This window comes from Ceratotherium simum, chromosome 15 (genome assembly GCF_057802395.1).
Source record: "Ceratotherium simum simum isolate JZ-2026a chromosome 15, ASM5780239v1, whole genome shotgun sequence".
NCBI classification, from domain to species: Eukaryota; Metazoa; Chordata; class Mammalia; order Perissodactyla; family Rhinocerotidae; genus Ceratotherium; species Ceratotherium simum.
In genome coordinates this window covers 37,525,859-37,550,631 of record NC_141914.1, presented here as the reverse complement: position 1 = coordinate 37,550,631, position 24,773 = coordinate 37,525,859, and the positions used below count along the sequence as shown (strand labels likewise).

Sequence of the window (24,773 nt, the reverse complement as noted above, 5' to 3'; positions counted from 1 at the left end):
CAGCGTCACTCCTCATGAGCCCTTCTCTTACTGGCTTTGCTCAGCCTCTTGGGCTGTGTGCTATCTCTCCCTCCTCTGCCCGCACACCTTTTTCTCCTCTTCTTTAAACATTTTTTGAGTACCTACTATGAGCAAGACTCCTTGCTAGTGTCCTTCACATACAAAGGTGGATATGACATAATCCCAGCCTTCAAGGAGACCATGTCTAGACCATACGTCCTGAATTTAGCCTCTTGCCTAATTAACCTGAGGTTTCTTCCTCTGATTCCAGACCTCTGTCTTTTGTGATTCCTCATGGGATTTATCCAGATCTATCATCAGACAGACTTCTGATCATGGGCAAACACCCATGCCTATGCCGTGGCATATTGGCACTAGGTTGATAGCTGATATTATGAGGAAGAGATCAAGAAACCTGTAGGATAGAATTAGAATTTAAAAGAGATCGAGAGGGGCCAGCCTGGTGGCGCAAGCGGTTAAGTGCACACGCTCCGCTGCGGCAGCCCAGGGTTCGCCGGTTCGGATCCCAGGCGCGCACCGACGCACTGCTTGGTAAGCCATGCTGTGGCAGCGTCCCATATAAAGTGGAGGAAGGTGGGCACGGATGTTAGACCACGACCAGTCTTCCTCAGCAAAAAAAGAGGAGGACTGGCGGATGTTAGCACAGGGCTGATCTCCTCACAAAAAAAATAAAAATAAATAAAAGAGATTGAGTACCTTGGAAAGTGAAGGACAGAATAAAACCCAAAAGGAATAAAAGGAATCCTCTATAAGGGGACATTTAGGTTGTTTCTAACTTTCTGCTATTTTAAACAATACTGTAACATAACATCTTCAAAAATACATCTTTGTGCGCATCCATTATCTCCGTTGGATAAATCCCTGAATGTGTGACTGCTGACTCAAAGGGTCGGTGTATTTTAAGGCTTGGGATACATTTCCCCAAACTTGAATGTGTTTTCATGTGTTTGAAACCAAACCTGTTCTTTTTCCCAGGCCAGATCTGTTGCGATCTGAAGGTATCCCCAGTACGGAGGTGGCTCCCACTGCATCCCCTTTGTCCGGAAGTCCCAAAATGTCCACCTCAAGCAACAAGAGCCGATATCGGAGCAAACCACGCCACCGCCGAGGGAATAGCAGAGGCAGCCATAGTGACTTTGCAGCCATCTTGAAAAGCCAGCCAGCCCAAGAAAATTCGCCCCACCCCACTTATCTACACCAGGCTCAATCCCAGTACCCTTCTCCCCATCACCATAATCCTCTGCAGCAGCAATACCAGCAACCCCCTCCTGCCATGTCTCAGAGTCACCATCCCAGACTCAACATGCACGGACAGGACATTGCAACCTGCGCCAACAACCTGAGGTATTTTGGCCCGGCAGCAGCCCTGCGGAGCCCACTCAGCAACCATGCTCAGAGACAGTTGCCTGGCTCTAGCCCTGACCTCATCTCCACAGCCATGGCAGCAGATTGCTGGAGAAGTTCTGAGCCTGACAACAGCCGGGCTGGCCCCTGGGACTGTTGTCAGGCTGACCCTTATGACCCCTGCCTCCAATGCAGGCCAGAACAGTGTGGGTCCTTAGATGTACCCTCTACTGAGCCAGTGGGGAGGAGCACCGACCTTTTCAAGTCACCAGCACACAATCCTCTCTCAGAAAATGCCCAAGGTTCTGAGAAATTGGAAGAAAACGAATTCAACGGCTGTAGGTCTGCATCATCCCTCGGCATCCCTCATCACATCACCCCCCCAATGCTACCTCGAAAAACAAGGCCCCTTCAAAAGGTGAGCTATAATGACAAAAGCAGTGTGTGTCACTGCCTTCAAGGACTGTCAGAGCCTCTCATGTTATGTGCACTATAAAACATACATAAACAGTATACATTTTGTAAAAGGATGAGATAACAAAAGCATAAATAGAAGTTTCTTTTCCTTTAAATACTTTCTTTCAACACTGCTTCAGTAATGGACTAAGGAATACAATTTGGAACTACTGAACCAGGGGACTGATTCAAATGTATATAATTTATAAATAGATAAATAACCGTATGTATATTAAGGATGTGTAATCAAAATAGTTGGGAAACCACTACCGTAGCCTAGTCCTGAGGGATGTTGCAAGAAGGAAGGATTCCATTATAAAACAAGTTTGGGAAACAGTATCCTCTGTGCCCTCTTGGAGATTCCTAGGGCACATTAACAAATCCTAGGCTTTGAGAAATCATGCAGTAACCTTGTGTAATCCAGCATTTCCCACACCTGTTTCACCCTACTTCAAAGTATATTTTGGAAAACATTGCCTTAATTAATATCCATCATGACCCAGCCAGTTCTCAGTCATGGAAACCTGTTCCTCTCCTCCTTGCCCACTGGCTGCCTGAGGTGTATTAGCTGGGAGGCAGCCTACCATAGTGGTTAGAGCACGAGCTTGGGAGTCAGACAGACCTGAGTTCAAAGCCAGGCTCTTCCACTTAGAACCTCTATGAACCTTGATATACTTGTCTATAACATGAGGCTAATAGGGGACCCTGCCCCATTGGTTGATGTGAAGATTAAATGAGTTAATACATATAAAACATTTAGAAGAGGATCTGGCACATAGCAACCTTCTAAAAATGTTAGCTCACCTTGCTAATGAGTTAAAAATAAAATTATGTATGAAAAGGGTTTAGCACATGGTAAACGCTCAATTCTAAGTATTGTTTCATCTCATCACCATTCATCAGGAGTTGAGTTGAAGGAATGAAAGAGTCTAAAATGTAAATGAGCATGTTTTGGTCAACTAGACATTTAATAGAAAAGAAGTTGAAGGTGAGGGCTTCTGTCTCAGAACTGTATTTCTTCCCCCACATACAGTGCTGTTGCTGACTAAGAATTCCAAGATGTTAAATTGCGTTTTGGGTGGTGCAGTGGATTTGGATTAGTCCATTCTCTGCTCCCACCACCCCTACGGCCAATAACATATATTTTTTTATAACAATTTTATCAAGATATAATTCATCTACCATATAGTTATCCCGTTAAGTGTACCACTTAGTGCTTTTATGCACAGAGTTGTGTAACCATCAACCACAACCAATTTTAGAATATTTTCATCACCCCACAAAGAAACCCTGAACACTTTAGCAATCACCCCATTCCCCAGTCCCCTCCCAAGTAACGTGTATCTTTTAATCATCCTCCTGCCATTTTGATGCCATCTATGTGTCTACAGGCCACAGAACACACACCTAATACATTTGGCCTCATTAGAACCGCACCCTCACAGAGCAGTTCAACTTCTCTTTACTGAGATACACTCCCACAGGTATTCCTAGGGTAAAGTGCTCATCTCAGCAGCCAGAGTCACTTCATCCCTGTCTCTCTTACTCAAAAAGCATATCAGAATACAAATGGGTAAGAGTGACAGTATTTTACAATGGATTTGAAAAGTAAATTATCCTCAATCTTTAGTACATTACTTGGACCCAATTACCCACCTCACAAGGGATTGCAGTAGTACAGTGCATCATGATGCTCTGGGTAAGGACAGTTGATCTTAGTGTGGCTGTTCTTATGCCCTTGAAGAGAGATGGAATCTTCCCTGTGAGGGAGGATCATCTTCTCAGACAGGACACTTGCCCAGCCTTCCCGATCAACCACAGAGCCCTGGCAATCACGAGGCCTCAGATCTCCCAACCAGAGCTCCCTCACGCCTGCCAACATGCTGACTCAATAATGTACTAAGCACCTGTTTTGTATGCAGCGTTGTATTAATGGTAGAATGAGGAATATAATACAAGATATACTCTGACCCTCAAATAATTATGTCTTAGTAGTGGAGATGATATACACGTAATAACTATAATAGTGAAAAAGTGATTGGTACATAAAAGGGGAGAAAGTAATTGTTGGGCTTTGAAGAACTGAAAGACCACTTCTTGGTGGAGTCTCTGTGTCAGAGTCTAGAACCACTAGTGACAATGATTACAAGAGAGCACCCCAAAATCCAAGACCTCTAGTTTTCTCTCTCCATCACTCACCTCTGGACATCTTCATGGAGCCTTCACCTCCATGAGGGCAAAGATAATGTTTTACTGAGTTCTGTATGTCTTCCAGCATCTAGTACAGGGCCTGTCATCATGGACACATGGAAAAGTTGCTAAATGAATGAAGACATATGTTTAAAAATGATACTCTTGGGGGCCGGCCCCGTGGCGTAGCGGTTTAGTGTGCACGCTCCGCTGCTGGCGGCTCGGGTTCGGATCCCAGGCACGCACTGATGCACCGCTTGTCAGGCCATGCTGTGGTGGCGTCCCATATAAAGTGGAGGAAGATGGGCACAGATGTTATTAGCCCAGGGCCAGTCTTCCTCAGCAAAATGAGGAGGATTGGCATGGATGTCAGCTCAGGGCTGATCTTCCTCACACACAAAAAAAATGATAGCAAGCTACTACTCAATGCCTTTTGATGATAATTAAATGTTTTACAAGGACTGTGTGTGTGTGTGTGTGTGTGTGTGTGTGTGAGTGACAGAGAGAGAGAGAGAAATAAAACTCTTTTCTCCTTGTCCTCCTCAGAGTGGAGATGACTCCTCAGAAGAGGAAGAAGGGGAAGTAGATAGTGAAGTTGAATTTCCCCGAAGACAGAGGTAAAACCAACAAACACATATGATTGCTTTCGGTGTAATCGAGGGAAATCCTGAGTTTGCCACACTTCCTTTTCAGTCCCAGGTCACTTTCTAACAGCCAACTTATAGGGAAATTTGAACTCACTGTGTTCATGGTTTCCCATTGCCACATTTTGGTAGCTGGCTGTGCACAGCAGACCCCAGTTCATCGGAATTCATTTCAAAGGAACTTCAAGATGAGGCACATAAATACACATTCAAGGTAACAATTGAGAATATAGTGGGCAGTTTATGAGAGATGGCCATGCTGTTTTTTGGGTAATTCTATTGGTTTCTAGTATACCTCCCTGTATTAGTCTGCTCAGGCTGCCATAACAAAATACCACAGACTGGGTGGCTTAAACAATGGAAATTTATTTTTCACAGTTCTGGAGGCTAGAAGTCCAAGATAAAGGTTCCTGATGAGAACTCTCTTCCTAGCTTGCAGATAGCAGCCTTCTTGCTGTGTCCTCACATGGTGGGAGAGAGAGAGAGATCTTCCTCTTCTTATCAGGCCACAGTCCTATCAGATTAGGGCCCCACCCTTATGACTTCATTTAAGTTCAGTTACCTCCTAAACACCCTGTCTCCAGATTCAGTCACACTGGGGGTAGGCCTTCAACATATGAATTTGGGGGGGACACAGTTCAATCTGCAGCACTCTCCATGAATTTTATACCTCAAATTAATTATAATTAGATAAGTTGAGACTTCCTCAACCCAGTCTTAGAAATAACTTCCTATTTAGCCAGAGATGATAATTTTGCTCGTAGGATTAAAAAAGGACGGCACCCCCTACTTCTAGAATAGAGCTGCTCCTATGTAGACACAGGGAAGGTAGTTTTCCTTCCAGGGGGACTGTTCTGCTAATAGGCCTTCTGTTCTTGAAGAGTAAGGCTCAAAGAATCTCCCAGGAAGGTTTGTGTCCCTGCCCAGAAACAGGAATTCTCTGTAAACCAAGGGACTCCTAGTCCTTTGGTAAATTGTATTCTGCGTCCCCACACTGCACAAAGTTGAAATCTGTTCTCATCCCCTGAGCTAGTCCTGCCGTGTCGTTATTGCTGTCTTATTGTCCTCTTGGACACTATGTTTTCTCCTACGCGGCGAGATTGAGCCCGAGTCAGATGTCTTTTCATCCTCTGAACTCATTCTGCTGGCATCACAGTGATGTTACTCCCAGCTTTTGTTCCTATGACACACCATGAACTCAGGCCACCTAATGGCTTCTCACCTTTATTTTTGCTATAATGCAGATTATATTTATGTTTTTACCATGTGGTTTTGCTTTTTATGTTATAACATTCTTCTCCCTGTCTCCTTCTGGATCGGGAGCTTTGAGTCCTTCTTTAACTTCCCTTGCCCACCTGGGCGCCCTCCATCTTCCTCTGTTCGTGTGTCCTTGATCCCCGCCCCCAGCCCATCACCTGGCCTAAACACCTGCCAGGCTCAGAGCATATGCCATCGAAATTGCTTGTACTAATACAGAAAGATCAGACAATGACAGGGGAAAAAGGCAGTGGTCTTTTATTATTTGTTTTGTTTTTAAAACCAGTATAAGCTAACAGCATTCTTATTTGCTAGGCTACTTATAAACAATGGGAAAGAAATGAGGAACTTTTACAAATTCCAGGCTCCCCCCGCACCAAGCTTTGCCACATCAGAGCTAAACCCAGATGTTAACTGGAATGAACCACTAACTGGGTGGGCAGCGTCCCCAGCTGCAGAGTGAATGTTCCTTCCAAGCTCATTCCTGTTGGGGGGTCGGTGGACAGGGGTGGTAAAGGCACTCGGCCTTCCAGGGCTGCCATGCCCAATAGGAACTACAGCTGGGGTGGGGTGGGGGTAGAGGACACTGAGCCGGGTGTGACTGGCCCCGCCCAAGCCGCAGCTCTGCCGTCTCTGATGGTGTAGCCTGGAACAAGTCACTTCTCTTCTCTGGCTTCAGTTTTCTGATCTGGGAAATGAGTCAATCCAGAGAATCTCCAAAATCTCTTTCACCTGAGAATCTAGGATTCTATGAATAAGAAGCATAATTTCAATTTGAACATTTCCATACTGTGCATATGTGTACACAGGATGCTTAGACCAGCCAATTTTTTCAAAAACTAGTAGTAGCCATCCAAAGTGGTAGCTTTGGGGGCCGGCCCCATGGCTTAGCGGTTGAGCGGGCGCTCCGCTGCTGGCAGCCCGGGTTTGGATCCCAGGCGCGCACCAACGCACCGCTTGTCCGGCCATGCTGAGGCCGCAACCCACATGTAGCAACTAGAAAGATGTGCAACTATGACATACAACTATCTACTGGGGCTTTGGGGGAAAAAAAAAAAAGGAGGAGGATTGGTTGGGGCCGGCCCGGTGGCGCAAGTGGTTAAGTGCGAGCGCTCCACTGCGGTGGCCCGGGGTTCGCTGGTTCGGATCCCGGGCGCACACCGATGCACTGCTTGGCAAGCCATGCTGTGGCAGCGTCCCATATAAAGTGGAGGAAGATGGGCACGGATGTTAGCCCAGGGCCAGTCTTCCTCAGCAAAAAAAGAGGAGGATTGGCAGATGTTAGCACAGGGTTGATCTCCTCACAAAAAAAAATAAAAAATAAATAATAAATAAATAAAAAAAAAAAAAGGAGGAGGATTGGCATGGATGTTAGCTCAGGGCTGATCTTCCTCACAAAAAAAACAAAAAACAACAAAGTGGTAGCTTTGGAGTGTAGTGTTTAGCCACATAAATATATAAACCAAAATTCACATGTCCTTCTCTGTTGCTTTAAAGTTTATCTAGTTTCTACCTATCTGGATTTGAATCTCCCTCAGGGGCAGGATAAAAACGAGATGACCTCACACCCAAGCTGTGATGGACAGACAAGGAAAGGGAAGTAGCTGTTTCTGTGATGAAGTTGTTCTGGTTCTTTGTGGTTCTAGGCCCCATCGCTGTATCAGCAGTTGCCAGTCGTATTCAACCTTTAGCTCTGAGAATTTCTCTGTGTCTGATGGAGAGGAGGGAAATACCAGTGACCACTCAAACAGTCCAGATGAGTTAGCAGATAAACTTGAAGACCGCCTGGCGGAGAAGCTAGATGACCTGCTGTCCCAGACGCCGGAGATCCCCATTGAGATATCCTCGCATTCGGATGGGCTCTCTGACAAGGAGTGTGCTGTGCGCCGCGTGAAGACACAGATGTCTCTGGGCAAGCTGTGTGCGGAGGACCGAGGTTATGAGGTGAGGGCTTCTCTCCCTTCTCCTCTCATCACTGTTCCCTTCTTGTAGCTTTTTTGGGTTAGAACATGCTCAAGTCTCTAGGGCCTTGACAATTATCGTGTAGTACATAAGATAAAACAACTGCCTCTGTGAAGCAAGTAGAAGGGCAGAGATCAACGGAGCTCCTCGCAGTGAGGGCAGTGCTCCCAAATGAGGCACAAACGTTGAGCTGCTCAGGAACCCTTCATCCCAAGATTTACCTCAAATATCACCTCCTCCCGACCCCATCTCCCAACCTGTTTAAGGGCATGCGCCCTCCTCCTCCATGTCCCCACTGTCCCCTGAAAGATACTGTCATAGCACATGTAACACTTCAGTGCATTTAGTGCCTTTTGAGAGGCAGGATAGCATAGTGGTTGAAAGTGTATACCCTGGAATCCGACTGCCTAGATGCAAATCCCAGCCTTTCCACTTACTTACTGTGCGATGTTGCGCAAGCCGCTTAACCTCTCTGTAGGTCAGTCTCCTTATCTGTAAAATGGGTATGATAACAGCATCTATTTCATAGGGTGGTTGTGAGGATTAATAGATGTAAAGTATTTGCAGCTGTGCATAGAACATAGTAAATGCTATATAAGTGGTGGTGGGGGGTGCTGGTACTGTTATAATTGTCATCGTCATCATCATCATTATATATCTTCATAGCCCCCTTACCCAGCAACCCAGCACAGTGCGGTGTGGGGGGGGGGGCGGTTCAACATATGTTTGCTGAATGAGTGCAAAAATGAATTAAGGTTTTATTTTGTCCTGACTTTGCAGAATCCTATGCAGTTTGAAGAATCGGACTGTGACTCTTCAGATGGGGAGTGTTCTGATGCCACAGTTAGGACCAATAAACACTACAGCTCTGCTACTTGGTAATGAAAGAATACCCATCCTGAAGATCTCATGACTATACTGGCATTTCAAATCCATCCCACCCCGAGACTCTTCCCACTCTCTCCCTGCTTTTTTGTCTAGGAAGAGAGCTGCCCTATCTTTCCTACCCCTAGAAACGAGCTGCAATAACAGGAACATGAGACTTTGCAAATCTCTGGAAAAAAATATCCAAATGAAATTAAGTCTCACGAACTTCTCAATCAAGAATGGCAGGGATCTATTTTATTGAATATTCTAGCTACTGTAACATTGATATTTATTTTTGTTTGACATTTTAACACTTTGTACTGTAAAGAGTGAACTATATATGATATATAGAGAGAGACAATAATCTCTTGCAAAAAAAAAGAGAGAGAGAAAGGAAGAATGAAAAGAAAGAAGTGGCAGTTAGGAGCAATATCCTTGGGAATTGGTGGGGCCAGGAGGTATTATTGCTACTTGAACAGGGGACCAGTTCTTTTGGCCATAAGTGACTGAAGAAGAGCCAGAGCAAGACATATTGAGCGTTTTAGAAAATGAAGAAGAGCAAAAGAAAAGCAATTCCAGGTAACTTGTGAACAGGCCACATTAAGTTCAACCAGCTTGTCCAGATAGGTGATGAAAATGACCTAGAAAAGTTTGGTGACCAGATACTTGCACCCAGGGTCTTTGAGGGCATGTACTTCCTCTAGGAGGAAAAAGAAAACTGTGTATTTGGAAGCTGATTTCATTTCTAAAATTTTAAGCAGCATTCGGTAGTAAGACTTACACAGTTAGCATCAAACCTTGTCCCTGACAAATACTTCCTCTTCAATGCTGTCATTGTCATCACCTTGACAAATGTGTTACCTTGACCAATGTGTTGATTTTTCAGACTCAAGTGCCATTTTCTTGTAGCCTATTTCCTTTCCACCTGTTGATCACTTCGTTTAGGAAAAAAAGGAGGGGGATGGGTGGGCCTGAGGAGGAAAGAAGGATAAGAGAAAAAGAAAATTTACAACAGTGTTGGAAAAGCAAATGTGGAATTTGTAGAAGTACATTCTCAGGATGTCTCAGTTCAGCTACGTGGAGAAGATGGGATGACCCCTCCCTGGAACCAAGTTGCTTATCTACCAGAGTCATATTGATTCAAACAGGACAACAGACTTTGAAGGCAGCTAGGATGTGTGTGAGTCTGTGCAATGTCCAACGCCAAGCCATCCCCCTTGTTTTTATTCATTAACTCATTCCATCCTGGAAGCTTTAGTGACTGGCTACCGCTATCAGAATAAAGGCAAAATAAGCAACTTGCAAAAGACAACCCGTCTCCCACCACAATAGCATTTTTGTTAAATGCTACTTGTACAGTGTGTTTTACTTCACTTTGCATTGATGCAGTTTTGAATAATTGGATTTGGAAATTTATGGAAAGAACAACTGATGCTAAACAGAGATTGGAAAGATTGTACATTGTCCAAGGCATGAGGTCCTTCCTGTCTCCAGGGTCATGGGCTCTGAAAAGCATCCCAAGGTACTTCATGGTGCCTCAGCTTTAAGGACATTTTTATCTAAAATTTTATATAAAAACTGATGTTGGCCTAGTTCCTGTCTCTGTCTCCAAGATCGGTTACTGTTAAACAACCTCTCTAGGCTCAAGACCTGAAGAAGATGGCTAGACTCTCTGACATGGCATCATATTGGACATTCGGAGAGACTGACACATACAGGTCTTAACCCATTTCCAACATAGATGAAAACGTTGCCCTCCTCTGGGTTTCACTGATTGCATCGGCCAAAAAGGAAAGGCGGGAGGGAAGTTAGAGCAGTTCCTTTTGCTTGTTTGATCCCTCCATTTGTTTACACTTTATGTTGAGACATTGATTTAAAATTTAGTGTCTATAATTTATAGCTCTTAGGTAGAATGAAGGAAAATGTTTAACTTATACAGAGAGCAGTATTGTTTGCATTAAATTATTCCATTTTGTATAAATTCTGTAGCTGGACTACATGAAAGATCTTAAGTTATGGCATTATTATCATTGTTATTTTATTTTATAATAATTATTATCATTCTCATTTTCTGTCGATCAGAAGGTGTGGTTTACTGTGTAGCACAATGATTGTGTTTATTGCTAACTATGAATTATTATGGATTTTTATGATTTTTATGAAGGAATGATAATGGAACTGCCATTTGGGAGCTCCCTGGCATTCATCCTAGTTGTATCCCCTCGTTTTCTGTGGACAACTACAATCATCTGAGGACAAGCGTTCTGCCCTGGCGCCCAGTGGATACATTGTGATTCTGACTTGATCATGAAAGCTCCTGGCTGGGCACATGACTGAGTGGATGGACAAATACTTCAAAAGCTGTAAACTTTCTCCAGTTTCTTAAGAAATAAAATCGTGGGACTACATTAGAAGCAAAAAGAGAATTATTTAATGCCCTGAAAGGAAGAGACCTAGAGAGTTTCTGCACGGGGCCCGTGGGTTAGATTGTTTCAAGAACTGGCAGCATAGTTTGTAATCTCCTTCCTGCCAGATAGATCCCACAAAACCAACCTTTTTCCTCCTTGTTGGGAGTAGCAGGGAGACTTAAAAAAAGGATATGGAGATATATATATGGCATGACATAAAATGCCTAGCTGTAATGTCATCCCATAACAAGACTGGAGAAATTCTAGAATGAGGCCTAGTCACTTAGAGGATCGCAGGGCTGGAAAAGTACCTTGAAAGGCCCTATTTTCCATCCTCGGACTTTAGACCACACTGTCCTGTGAATCTCTCTGGTTTGTTTCTTCTGGGAACAGAGAGCCTACAACTCTATGCCCTCTTTCTGTCCGACATAAAGCACTGACACTTCAGCTTGTCCAGTTCTTGCCCACCTATAGTGGCAAAAGAGAAACATGAGGGTCAGCATCTGTCTTACACCTTTCAGTGATGGTCCTGCTAGAAAACCCACACCTGATACCTCATAATTTTGATAAGTTTTTTTAATTCCCATCCTGACTGTCTGTCATGATAATGCCATATACCTATCTCGATTCACTGTTATGAACATATTTGAGTAGCAGACAGTGTTGAATCTTCAGTCACTTACTGTATTGTCCAGAGTTGAATAAAGTTCCACATTGAACGTTTTTATTTATTTCTTAGCAGAAGTGACTAGAGGCTTCATAGAAGAACAGGGTCTTTAGTCTAGGTTAAAAAGAGAAATGCCTTTCTACTCCAGCCTTGCCCTTCACTGCCTGCCTTGAGCTAACAAGGACAATTTTGAATTGGTGTGTGTTTCTTTGAGAACAACTCCACAGTCATCTGAAGAGTGTTGAATCAAGAGCTCAGGGAATTTAAGAGCTAATCCTTCAGTCCTGACAACTGTGTAACAGTGCTTTAAGGAACCTCACAGGACTGTGATTTCAAGCTTCATTGTTGATTGAAAGTTTAACCCCCTTGGGATGAATGTCCACATTCATTTAGCATCTGTTTTTGACTTACTGGAAGATAATGAGTTTTAATTTGTGTTGCAGATGAGCATTTGGTTCTGATTTCCATCTATTTCTAGATCATGTCCTCTGTATAACAATTCCTCTTAAAATTGCTTAGCAGAGGGACTGAGAAGCCTACGTCCACTTTGAAATTATAATAGACCTTACCACCACTAAAGTTTAGACATGTTTGCAAGATTGTGGAACTCCTACTCAGAAAGGTGAAGATACTCGCTCTGTTGTAAGATGATTTGGTTATGACCTACTTGAAGTTCAGATATTTAAAAACTTCAGTATCAACAAATTTATCCTTCTAGAATTAAGGATATTTTTAGTAGAATTTAAAAAGTACTAGACATACATTTCACGGCCTCATTGTGCTAAATTTCCCTCTTACTCTAAGTAATAGATTTGATGGTTTTGGGTTTTCCTGGTTCCAACCTAATTTTAAATGCCCTCCCCCACTGTGCAGCATTGACATCCTTTCAGTGTCAGTGCATCCTTATTGATCAAATGAGTTACTCTTCTTTTACATGCCCTTATGTCTCAATTTTCTCCCCTTAAAATGTTCCTACTTGAACTTCCTGAAACTGAATTCTGCAAAATAGAATATAATATTTGGAATCCAAGGAATTCCCGCCTTGCTCTGCAGTATAGTGTGCTGTTTTGTTTTTCCACTAAGCCAGAAACCAAAATACCACCACATACCACCATCTACTATCTCCACTCTAAACACCCAAGACCGACGTTATTTGTTGATCAACATATTCTTTCCTGCTGAGCCTGAACACAGCCTCAGAACCTCTCACAACACAGCACTTGGAGCAACAACTACCACTTGATTGGAATTGGTGTGAAAGGGAGATCTGTTTGCCATCCCAGCTCTAAGCTTATAATTAATTTCCTAAAGGTGGTTTGAGATTTTGAGTTAGCCTTGACAAGAGAATGACAGGATCCCATCAGTGTTCTTTTGGATCCCACCCTATGGCTGTCGGAGCAATACCATTGGCAGGAAAAGGCCACTTGCCTCCACCCACTGCCCTTTTGTTTTTTCGTTTGTTTGTTTGTTTTTTGTGAGGAAGATCAGCCCTGAGCTAACATCCATGCCAATCCTCCTCTTTTTTTTTTTTTTTTTTTTGCTGAGGAAGACTGGCCCTGGGATAACATCTGTGCCCATCTTCCTCCACTTTATATGGGACACTGCCACAGCATGGCCTGACAAGCAGTAGCATCGCTGCGCAACCAGGATCCGAACCTGGGCCCCAGCAGCAGAGCATGCACACTTAACTGCTACACCACGGGGCTGGCCCCCCCACTGCCATTTTGGACTACAATTCCAATTGAATAATCTCCAGTCACTAATTCCTTTGATTGAATTTCAAAATGTCTCTTCATTTACATCATTTGTGTTAAATTAGCATGTTCCTCCCTCAACTTCTATAAACAAAAAATTAATATAAGTCCCAGTTACTTGCTTCTTCCTTAGACTCTGTGAGACTAATGTACCAAAACAACGTGACATTCTTTTTAACACTTTGACTTGTACTGTCAATATGAATTTAGTGCCTTTCCAGGCAGCAAGATTTTTCTTCTTTGCTGATTTCATAGAATAAATGTCCTAGTACATTCATATCACCGGTGTTACCAACCTCACAGACGAGCACGTTAAGAATCACATTACTCTGCTTGTTTGCATGTTACACCGATACTGCGAGCGCCCATTCAAACTGGAATGAACTAGGCTGCCAAGTGGGGGACCCTTGTGGAACTGGGAACACTTCTCAGGGACAGGTGGCAGAAGAGGGGAGCTCTGAAATCACTGCTCTGAGAAACAGGGTGACCCCCAAAGGAGTTGGGTTAAAGCTTTTGTTAACTGTCACATAACCAGAGCATGATGGCAGGATTTCACAGAGCCAAGCCTCCAAGCAGATGGCAAGGCCACTGTAAGGAAACTTCTGGCACAGTCCCAGGCCTACTCTCCAGGGCCACTTCACAGCACTCAGGGGAATGCCAGCCCCGAGCCCCAGGCTGCTGCCCAGTGACCAGGCAGACAGGGTCCTCCAATGGTTGCAGGCCGGAGGGAACCCCAGCCAGAGTGTGCAAGCTATTAGGAAGATGTCCCTTACTGACTACATCACCTAGTAACTCTCCACCTCCAGAGTGACCACTTCTCAGACTCTGGAAGTAAGAAGACGCACTTTGATTCTTTATTGTGATAATTTGAGTTCCTTTCAATTTGGAGCAAATTAACTTCTTTTTTGTGGTTAAGTCTCAAAATGAACTCCCTCATCAGTCTCCCCTGTGGTCTCCGGTCCTGTTAGTTCCCCGCTCCATGTGTTGGTTTCTGACGCCGGCTCCCTCTTTGTACTGAACAATTGTACAGCCATGGGAACAAGAGTGACTATCAAACAAATGCATGGAATTAAACAAAGTGTACTTCACTGTTTTCTGGTCCTGTCTTTTCCTAAAGGTACTGTTTGTTTGTGTCCTGGGAACTGCCTTCACAAGTCTCAGCATTTGTCAGAAATTTAGGGGAGGAAGACTTTACATGACTGGGTTTATTGCAGCCAGAAAAATAGGTGATGGGAAATGGTTTCTGTGACTTTTTCGTCAGACACATCCACAGAAGAAAGAGACAATCGTCGTTTTTTTTTTTGTTAAAGTCTCTTCTTGATAATTGTCATAGCCTAGATAGGCACTCTGCTTCTTCCTTGAGCTTTCCTGCTGCCCATCGTATAGCAACTCCTCCGTCATTAGTACCCACTATAAAGTGAGCATAGAGAGGGAAAAGGTGCAAATGAAAATCTGGCTTCCAAAGAATAATACTGGTAAGACTACTGAGAGTGGAAAGCTAAAACACCATTTTGGATTGTCTGATTTTCAGCCAATCCTGATTCCCACTGGCAAGGGAAACTGAAAGTTAGCAACATGTACAAACACACACCACACAGAACATTTATATCCATTTATTTGGGAACCTGTTTTGCCTGGAAACTCACAACTGATAAGGCACGTTGTTGCAAAATTGTGAGGGAGGAGGGAGAGATAAATCTAAGGACCCTGATAGAGGGCAAAGGGCACACACTTGCAATAGTGTAGAAAGTTTCCCTGTGTCACCTTCCCTCCTCCTACTCCAGAACACAGAGGGCCATGAACTTCAAAGTACAGTTGGCCTCCTCCTTACCCCCACTCTGTAATCAAGCTTCTTTTCAAGCAATACATATTTTTTTTTTTATAATTTTTATTTATTTATTTTCCCCCAAAGCCCCAGTAGGTAGTTGTACATCGTAGTTTAACATCCTTCTAGTTGCTGTACGTGGGACGCAGCCTCAGCATGGCGGGAGAAGCGGTGCGTCGGTGCACGCCCGGGATCCGAACCCAGACCGCCAGCAGCGGAGCACATGCACTTAACTGCTAAGCCACGGGGCCGGCCCTCAAGCAATACATCTTTAAAAATGAATCCTTGTTGTGTTTTTTGGATCAGTCCAAAAAACACTGGGAATTCACTCTTTCAACTGAACATGAGTATTCCCAAGAATTCATGTAGAACAAGTGGCCTACATTAATGCCTTGGCAAGACTCTTGGCCAAGCCAAATCAAAAACCCAGCAGATAATGCCCCAGGGCAACAGTTCTGGTACGAAACAATGTGTTACTCTGTAGGGTACAGGATCCCAGAGCCGGTCAGTTTAAGTGCCAAGGTCCTTCTGTCCTTGGAATCACTATCCCAGGTCTGTGCCAATTCAGCTGTAGGAAGCAGTGATGGCTACAGAGAATTAAAATACAATACAACAAAGTAATCCAAATACCAAGTTTTCCTCTTTAAATTAAAAGATAAAATAGAATTATTCCTCAGTTATTCTCAGCAAATGACAAAATGAAAAAAACATTCAGAGGGTACACTGGCTGATACCCGAGTGTACTGAATCCATTCTCCTAGCAGGAAGACAGAGAAGGGATTCCCACACAGAAAAGACAGATCAGAAAATGTACTGATGGTCATTTGGTTCAGGTGAGTCAAGGGCCTGGCCCTGCCCTGTCCAGATGGGTAAGAATTTCTCCAGAACATATCCATAACATACAGTTTTCTCCATTCATATTTAATAGTCTGTTTGCAATCAGCTTAATTGTCAGGACATGCAAAAAAGGAGATTTGACATATATAGTAACATCAGTGTGTCTGAACAAAAAGAGCATCACAGAAGTCACTGTGCATTTGAGCTGTACGTGGAAGTTCTATGCAGTGCATCACTTGTTCCCCTTGGTTTACGAAAGAGGTAGGTCATCAGCAAAAAAGTACAAAGAAACACTCTTCAAGAGACTAACAAGATGAGTGATGTCAGTGATGTGGGTTCACATGTCATCATTTACACTACTAACATCCACCAGGGACTTAAGAGGAGAACACCTATCACAACAGCCTCTCATTTGCAGATGTGGCATTCTGGACAAGGACAATCAGCATCCTCTCCTGAGGCAGCTCAGGGCTTGGTGAGAGGCAAATACAACAGACTCTCCTGAGTTCCTCGTTATTCGATAAAATATAAACAGGATTTCTAGAAGGCCATCCATTTTGCAGAGTATCCTCCTAAATCAGGACTGGTTTGAGAACCTGATATAATTCATCTTCTAGAGCAGAGTATCCTTTATGACAGGACACTGCACACAGATGAATAATGCCCAAATCACCTGTTGAGAATATTTAAAAAACAATGAGGGGCTTTAGAGGACCACACTCATTTCACAAACAGGCAACAGAGTCCAGGGACGTGGCAACCAAAAAAATCCAGATCACGTGTCCTTTCTACTATTTAGATGATTAGCATTGCTTGTTTCCTTCAAATGCAGGTCTTTCTGACTAAATTTTTTAATGAGGGTTCCAGGCACTAAGGCCACCAGGGCAATGGCCAACAGCTTCAAGACAGTTCCCCAGGAGAAAAGAGCATCCAGAGAGGTAAGTGTTGACAAGATGGAGCCTGTCTGCACACAGATGAAGTTGTATGGGATCAAACCTGGAGGAAGAAAAGGGAAAGGGCCTGTTATGCGGGGCAGGAAAATGAAGAACAAACTTTCAGAAATGTCACCAGGAATTCACTACAGTGACTCTAGGTTTTGTTTTGCTTTTTTGCCCAACTCTTGGCCCCTAAACATAATACCTCTTTCCTTTTTTCTTTTCCACTCTTTCTCCTCTTTCCTCAGCCCCATATACATCTGCCGTGTTCAACAAAAGACTTAAGGTGGTTTACAAAAATATATCCACTACAATAAATTTTTTAAATAGGAAAAGCAAAATGAGTGGAGAAAAAAATAAGGGAGTACAGTTAGTACAAAAATGCATAAGGTTTGCCCATTTGCTAGAGGTGCCCCCAAATTTGATTCTGAGCGCCCAACAGCCAAAGTGAAGAGAGGCACCAGCATTATGAGATTTACACTATGCATAAGATAAAGACAGACAATCTCCCTAGAAGCAGTACTACTTTTCATGTTCTATATTGCCTCTAAGAGGTCATCAAATCCACTGGATCCCAAAAGTCTGCCTGGTGGCTGGAGACGCTGGTTGCATAACAATCCCCTGATGAAGCTGTTAAAAACACAACTTCGGGCTCCACCCCCAAGATTCTGGTTACCTGGGTCTGGGGGAGAGCCCAGGAATCTGCATTCTAACACCCTCTCCTGACTCTCACTCTCAAGATTTGGACTGGTTTGGGCCCCCCTGATAATCCATTCTTCTTCTACAGTAGACGATGCCTCAAGATCATAGAACACTCAAGGTCACAGCTTGTCAGAGGGGGGACTGGAACCCCAAGCTCCAGAGTCTTTTCAAGCCTCGTGCCCCCCAGGTCATTACAGGCTGCTAACTAAGGTGCTGAGGCACTCTGAAAGCCGATATGACCAGAATTAGCTGTGGAAGACTTTGCTTCGATTTAAGATCTCACTTGCTCTCAAGAATTCCCTATTAATAGCAGCTGCTCAACCACAGATTTGATATGTTTGACCTAGAAGCCCTGAGTAGTCTTCTCCCCCGTGCTCTAAGGAAGGTTTAAGAGAGGCAATCCCTGCCTTAGGCTTAAAGGTGATTTACTTCCAGTGTGGAGAAAATAAGTCACTCATTTGACAGGATGTTAACACTTCACCATTCTCATAAAGGTGGTCCAAGGCCCAGGATTTCAGAAACACTGCTCTCTAGTCTCAGCCCCTCATCTGGCCAAGCAGCCCACTGAGGGTAAGTAGCTTGCTGAAGGTCACAGAATTGTCAAAAGGCAAGCAGAAACCTCACTAGTACCTGCTCTTTCTAAGGCATATCTTCATCAGAACAGGGGCCAAAGCCAGAAAGGAAGCCCTTTGCTCTGCTCCTTCCCTCTGCCCCCACCCTTTCTCTGCCCACACACGCTGCTTCCCCTGCAGACACTCACCAAGCCCTTACCACCAGCCAAGTTGTGTGTCTTACACAGATTACTCTTCTAATCCCAGGGCCCAGCACAGTGCTTGGCACACATTAGGTACAAATACAGTTGTAGAATGAACAATCCTTATTTTTTCCAAAAGTATTTTTATGGGTTTTCAGGTTCAAGCCTGAGTAGATTTGACATCAGACACCAGTACTTTAGGTCATGAGACCTGAAGCTGCTCTTCAGGACCCTGTGCTCTCAGAGGCAAGTACATGCCCGTGTGGCTGGTAACCCAGGGCAGGCCCCCAACATGACAACTCTGAAGACTTAAACCTACCCCACCAGCTTCTTACCAATAAGAACAGAGAAGAAGAACTGCACAATGGGGATGTTCAGAATCGGGGCTGAGAGGTTCAAGAACCAGTTTGGCGTCATGGGGAAAAGTCTCAAAAACAGTAAGAAAAAAAACAAGCTGTTTCTGTTCTCCTCCACCTGTAGCCAAAGAAGACAAGGCCATTAAGAAGGAGAAAGGGTCTCCAGGTTGGTACCAGGCACTGTTCTAGATACTTTACGTATTCTGTAAATTCCGGGGCAGAGACTGTTCTCCTCGTTTTTATTTTTATTTATTTATTTATTTTTGTGAGGAAGATTAGCCCTGAGCCAATATCCGATGCCGATCCTCCTCTTTTTGCTGAGGAAGACTGGCCTTGGGCTAACATCCGTGCCCATCTTCCTCTACTTTATATGGGACTCCGCCACAGCATGGCTTGACAAGCGGTGCATGGGTGCGCACCCAGGATCCGAACCTGCGAACCCCGGGCCACTGAAGCAGAGCATATGCACTTAACCACTGCACCACTGGGCCGGCCCCTCTCTCCTCGTTTTTAAAATGGAGGTACCTGAGGCTCAGAGAAATCAGGAACTTGCCCAAAGTCGCAAAGCTGGTAATGACAGAGCTGGGATTTGATCCCAGGTCTGTGCCTCTTGAAATCATCAAAAGGACCCCTAGGACCTCCCACAGGACAGAGGAGCACTGTGGGAAATGCCTGCCCCTCACTCCCCTCAGGGCCATGGGGTGACTTTCTGGGGGCCCAGCACTCCCCTTACCTTCCTCTGCAGCAGGGCCACTTTATCAGGAAAGTAGGAGACCACCAGCTGTTTGCCAAAAATACTGGAGAGCAGGTAGCAGCATGTGGCACCCACCGATGTCAGCACACAGCACAGCAGGAGCCCCAGCCATGGCCCAAACAAAGCACCAGCTAAAACGTTCTGCAAAGAAAACAAAGCCTCAGCCATTACAACATCCGGCAGCTACCAGTCACCTCACCCTGGAGCCCAGGAGTCATAGGTCCCCTCCTCGTCCAGTGATTTTCCCGGCCAAAACCCAACTCCCATTTTAAAGAAGTGAATGAAAAGTGATGAGCTGGGAACTACAACCCTGGCCTCTGTCTCTTCACCCTTAAAACTGGGAAGAGGATTAAACTCTCAGAAGGCAGGATAGAATTAAATGGGAAAATACATGTATACGGTCCCCAGCCTGCTGCACAGGCTGTGGCAGGTCTGGCACACACAGACACTCCCAGAAGGCAGAAAGAAAACTCACAAGTTATTTTTACCATTTTAAATGAACACAAACCATGAATTTTCCCTAAGACCACACAAGCTATATAAAATGTCTTGTTTCTTTGCTTTTTGCTGGAATTACATCTATACGGAATGCTAACACTGGGGGTTCCATGTTGACCAGAGTTCTAGCTGACACTCAAAAAAGCCTTAGATGAACAAAAATGGAAAAGTGAACCAATAATTTCTAAATGCACTTTGGCTGGAAGATCATCCTACCATCATCCTACCATGGGATCCAAGAGAGAAAGTAAAAGGGTAACGTCGGGGTGGCGGCCCCGTGGCGTAGTGGTTAAGTGGGCATGCTCTGCCGCTGGTGGCCCGGGTTCGGATCCCAGGTGTGCACTGACACACCGCTTGTCAGGCCATGCTGTGGCGGCATCCCATATAAAGTGGAGGAAGATGGGCACGGATGTTAGCCCAGGGCCAGTCTTCCTCAGCAAAAAGCGGAGGATTGGCAGATGTTAGCTCAAGGCCGATCTTCCTCACACACTCACACACACACACACACACTCTAAAAAAATTAATTCATTAAAAACAAAAAAGGGGGAATGTGGAAGTGAGAAGGTGGGGATCTCCACAGCACCCACTAGGTGCTAAGTGCTTGACCACATGTCTTACTTAATCCTCACTGCGACCCTGTGTCATATACCATCCTTACCCCCTTCTAGGGGTGAGACAGTAAGTATGGCACCCAAGATCATACTAGGCAGAGACTGGATTCACCCCAGGGTAGCAGCTGGCTCTTTGCCCTGAAGAGGGATCAGCTCAAGACGGAAGGCAGGTACAGGGGCAACCCCAAGAAGTCAGATCCTGACCCTGAGCACCACACACCTCTCCTGTCTCTCCTGGTACAGACACGTTTGCTTTTCTTCTGGTTTCTAACAAAGAAACTGCTTAAGCGGCGGATCCAGCCTGAGCTGAATGCTGGGGCAGGAGAGAGAAGATGCTGGGGCAAGAGAGAGAAACAGGACAGAAGGAAGCTTTCAGGGTTTCCTGCTCAGTTGCTCAATCATTCAACAAGTGCTGAGGGCCACTGCGTGCCAGGCACCATCACCGGGCCAGCCACTCTACACCCACTGTTTTCTTAATGCTCCCACATAACAATCCTAGGGGGTTAAGTAGGAGTCTTCCCATTTTACAGATGAGGAAACAGGGTTGGAGAAGCTAAATGGCTTGCCCATGGTTACACAGCTGGGATTCAAACCTACCCCAAGCCCTAACATATACATACATTTACATGAACCAGCTTAAAATGCTGCTGGGAGGATAGCACACATTCTTCTGTATAACCTGAGATGGCAACTGATGAGAAGCATCCAATAGCCGAGCACAAGCCCAGGTCTAACACTGCAACTCCCGAGAGCCAGGGGGGCCACCTGGAAAATCAGAATGACTTGTCTTCTCCACACCAGGGAGACGTCCCGATCCTCTACAGCCAACATCACCATGAACAACTGGCATTTGCTCATCAAACATTTATGAAGGCACTTCCCCATGCCAGGCAAAAGAATACAAAGGCTGAGAATAAGGAACAGGCCCTGACTCAAGGAACTCCCAGACTAGTGGAAAAAAACAGATTAAAAAATAAATAAATAAAAAACAGTGTCAAAATGCAGAACATTACAGGAGCTCTGAGGAGGAAGAGCTGACCCAGCCCAGTGTGTGTGTGTGTGTGTGTGTGTGTGTCAAGGACACACGCATGCGTGGGTCAAGGACAGCGCTCCATCGCTATCAATGCCTCAGAAACAGAAACAGCATACCTGAGAGGAAAGGCAGACTCTGGAGCTGGGCAGAGGTGGGTTCAGACCCCAGCCCTACCTCTCCTCGCCCTGTCACCTTGGGCAGTTACTTAACTTCTCACCATTTGTTTTGTTATCTGTGAAATGTGGATAATCATGCCCATTATTGGCTGTTGGGAGAATTAAATAAGGTCATGAAGGTAAAGCAACCAGGACACTGCCTGACAGAGGACGCTGTCGATAAACGGCCGCCCTAACAGTCTGTCCTCTGACCGTCTGATGTGCAGCCTAAGGGCCCCTCTACAAAGACAGGAGTTGTGTTCCCGGCAGGCACAGAAGGAGGGCAGGGCACTGACCAGGAAGCTGGAGCCAGGGATGGCAAAGCCCTGTTTGTAGAGGTAGGCACTGCAGAAGAGCAGGAACACATAGGCCTGGTGCTCCTTCCGGTACTCTCGAAGGACCTCGGAGAGCTCCCGCAGCTCGGCCAGGTCTGAGGGGAACCACAGTGACCTGGGGATTTGGAAAAGCAGATGGAAAGATGAGTCCAGATCAGCCTAGTACCTAAGCAAGTCACTTCCTGTGTCTTTTTCCCAAAGTACGTTTATAAATGTGCCCATCATCTGGTCTGCTGGGAACACACACATAATGGGAGACCAGGATGATGGGTGACCTAATACAACACAGCAGAGACAGATGGAAAAGCCTCCGTTTGGAAGCAAGAGGCCTGGGTTAGCATCTCCACTCTGCTACTATCCAGGTGTGTGATCTTGGGCTAGTCCCTGGGCCTCAGTTTCCTTATCGGAAAAAGGTGGGGCTGGTGTTGGATAATTACTAAATTCCCTTTTAGCTCTCACGTTTTATGATCTATTCTTAAGAGGTAAATGGATTACTTTCCAGGTAGGTGTCCTAAAAGGAGCTTTCCTTACAAGGAGCACCCCTCCCCCACAAGCTTTAGGCCAAGGACACCCCTTACAAGGCAGGTGCCTTCCTTACAAGGAGCACCCCTCCCCCACAAGCTTTAGGCCAAGGACACCCCTTACAAGGCAGGTGCCTTCCTTACAAGGAGCACCCCTCCCCCGCAAGCTTTAGGCCAAGGATAATTCAGACTTCACACTGCTCCTGAGTCACTTGGCAAAACGACTGTTTTATCAGTCAGTAACAAGCCAATTAAAGATTCTCCAGGAAAGTGTATCTGTCCCACACCATAAACATGACCTTCCTGATAATATGTCAGGCTTGAAACCAACCCTTTCAAAAAGGCTGCTTTTTCACCCTGCCCTTTATCTGGTCCTCAGTGCTCTCCTAATCCAGTACAAGGGTTACAGTGTAAAGGCTTCCTCGCATCCACCATCTGAACAACGCTTGAATCCATCACTGATCAATTAGAAGCAGACCTTCCTAGTTCTCACCAGAATGTTTCTCTTAGTATTTCCTACGCCCACAGCAGGCCCTTCTCAGCTAAAGCAAAAGAATACAGTAACTGAAAACAGTTGTCCTAATATTCAGTTATCAAAAACATCCTTGACAACACAACGCTATCAGGCACACTTCCATGAACTTTACCAAACAGTATGCAGCACTCAGGACAAACCAGCCCGGTACGTATTGTACCGCCTCCCGCCCCACCCAGTTGGTCACGAGAAGGGGAAAAGTAGAGACAGCCAGGAAGAGAGGCGGACCCGATCGTGAATTCGTGAATAATTTAAAGTTGTCCGTGCAACGTTTCTCCTAAAGACCGAATGCCTTCAAGTCCCAAGGGCAGACCTGACGGAAGTGAGGACGGGTGGGGCGGACGATGGAGGGCGGCTGAGAGCAGTCGTGAAGAAGAGGCTGCGGGTCCACACAGGGGCGAGGGTCGGCTGCAAATGGGGGTCAGGGTTGGGCCTGGGAAGGCGATGGGAACACGGCTCGAGAGGCGATGCCCCGCGCGAACAGACGAGCGCGTGCAGGCTCCGCCGGGGTAGGCGCCGCGTTTCCCTCCGCCAATCACCACCCAGAGGCACGGCCGCGCCCAGACAGGATCCCACTCAGCCCGCAGGGCCCCGCCCCATCCACCCGGCCTGCCCGAGCCCGTGGAGACGCGGCCCGCACACCACACCCGAGCTCCAGTCCTAGAACTGAACCCTAAACCCCGAACCCGAGGCCTCTGATCTGGGAACCCCCATCTCCGATTCCCAGACCCCATCCGCGGACCTGGCTCCCTTCCTCTGACCCGAACCCCGGTCCCCGCCACCCCGGCCACACACCTGCCTCCAGTTTCCTCGGCGGAGCCCAGTGTCGGCCCGCGGGGCAGTCGCGTCGACAGCAAGTACAGGGCGAAGGTGCAGCCGGCGAAGACCAGCAAGAGGCCGAGGAGGCCTCGCATCTCGGCGCCCGCACCCGGACCCGCCGAGGCACGGAGGAGCCTGGAGACGCCGCCGGGGACGACGTTGCGCGCGGACTGCGCCAGCGGAGCACGTTCGCAGGCGGACCGGGGCGGGGTCCGCGCCAAGCCCCGCCCCCAGATCCAGGCCCCGCCCCCGGGCCGGACTCCGCCGGATGTGCTCCCGGGCCGAGACTCCAGAGGGAAGCTGACTTCCAGCCCCTCTGCGCGTGCGTCTGTCTTCCTTCCGTCTGTGTTGTTTTTTTTTTTTCCCAAGTCTGTCTCTTTCCACATAGTTGCAGCCCCTCCGCCAGGCGCTGGGAGATCCGGGGGTGAATCACGAGCCTTGCCCACAGCCAGCTTGCAGTCTAGTGGTCAAGACAGTCTTGTCCACAACCAGCTGTAACACAAAGCAAATGCAGCCAGTGTAGAACCAGGGGC

The 24,773-nt window shown here is 46.0% G+C and overlaps 2 protein-coding genes across 6 annotated transcripts in view; one reads left to right on the top strand and one right to left on the bottom strand.

Annotated features, from left to right (window-relative positions):
• MAP3K13 (mitogen-activated protein kinase kinase kinase 13) overlaps positions 1-10,817 on the top strand; it is a 162,228-nt gene extending 151,411 nt beyond the window's left edge. For all 4 annotated transcript variants that reach the window (XM_087439897.1, XM_087439898.1, XM_014783111.2 and 1 more), the window contains 4 exons: positions 997-1,783; positions 4,558-4,628; positions 7,559-7,856; positions 8,655-10,817. In XM_087439897.1, coding sequence (XP_087296023.1) covers positions 997-1,783; positions 4,558-4,628; positions 7,559-7,856; positions 8,655-8,756 — 1,258 coding nt within the window. In that variant the 3' untranslated portion in view covers positions 8,757-10,817. The remainder of the gene's footprint in view (positions 1-996; positions 1,784-4,557; positions 4,629-7,558; positions 7,857-8,654) is intronic.
• Positions 10,818-15,167: 4,350 nt separating this feature from the next.
• TMEM41A (transmembrane protein 41A) lies at positions 15,168-24,405 on the bottom strand. Of its 2 annotated transcripts, none has more exons than XM_004424622.3 (5): positions 24,217-24,405; positions 22,327-22,480; positions 19,713-19,874; positions 18,959-19,097; positions 15,168-17,228 (listed from the first exon to the last, which is right to left on the bottom strand). In XM_004424622.3, exons 1-5 carry the CDS (start codon positions 24,333-24,335, stop codon positions 17,008-17,010), a joined length of 795 nt encoding a protein of 264 aa, XP_004424679.1. In that variant the 5' UTR covers positions 24,336-24,405; the 3' UTR covers positions 15,168-17,007. The 2 variants fall into 2 exon arrangements, with proteins under 2 accessions (XP_004424679.1, XP_087296030.1); XM_087439904.1 differs by lacking the exons at positions 18,959-19,097; positions 24,217-24,405 and adding exons at positions 21,463-21,607; positions 23,735-24,182 and having other exon boundaries at positions 17,089-17,228.
• Positions 24,406-24,773: the final 368 nt, after the last annotated feature.

Coding starts and splice junctions, on each gene's coding strand:
- TMEM41A (XM_087439904.1), bottom strand. CDS start 24,155: ATGGGGTCTGGGAATCGGAGATGGGGGTTCCCAGATCAGAGGCCTCGG. Junction 21,608..22,326: donor TCCCTGGCTCCAGCTTCCTG/GTCAGTGCCCTG, acceptor CTGATTTTCCAG/GTGGCCCCCCTGGCTCTCGG. Junction 19,875..21,462: donor TTAAGCTGGTTCATGTAAAT/GTATGTATATGT, acceptor TTTTCTTTGCAG/AACGTTTTAGCTGGTGCTTT.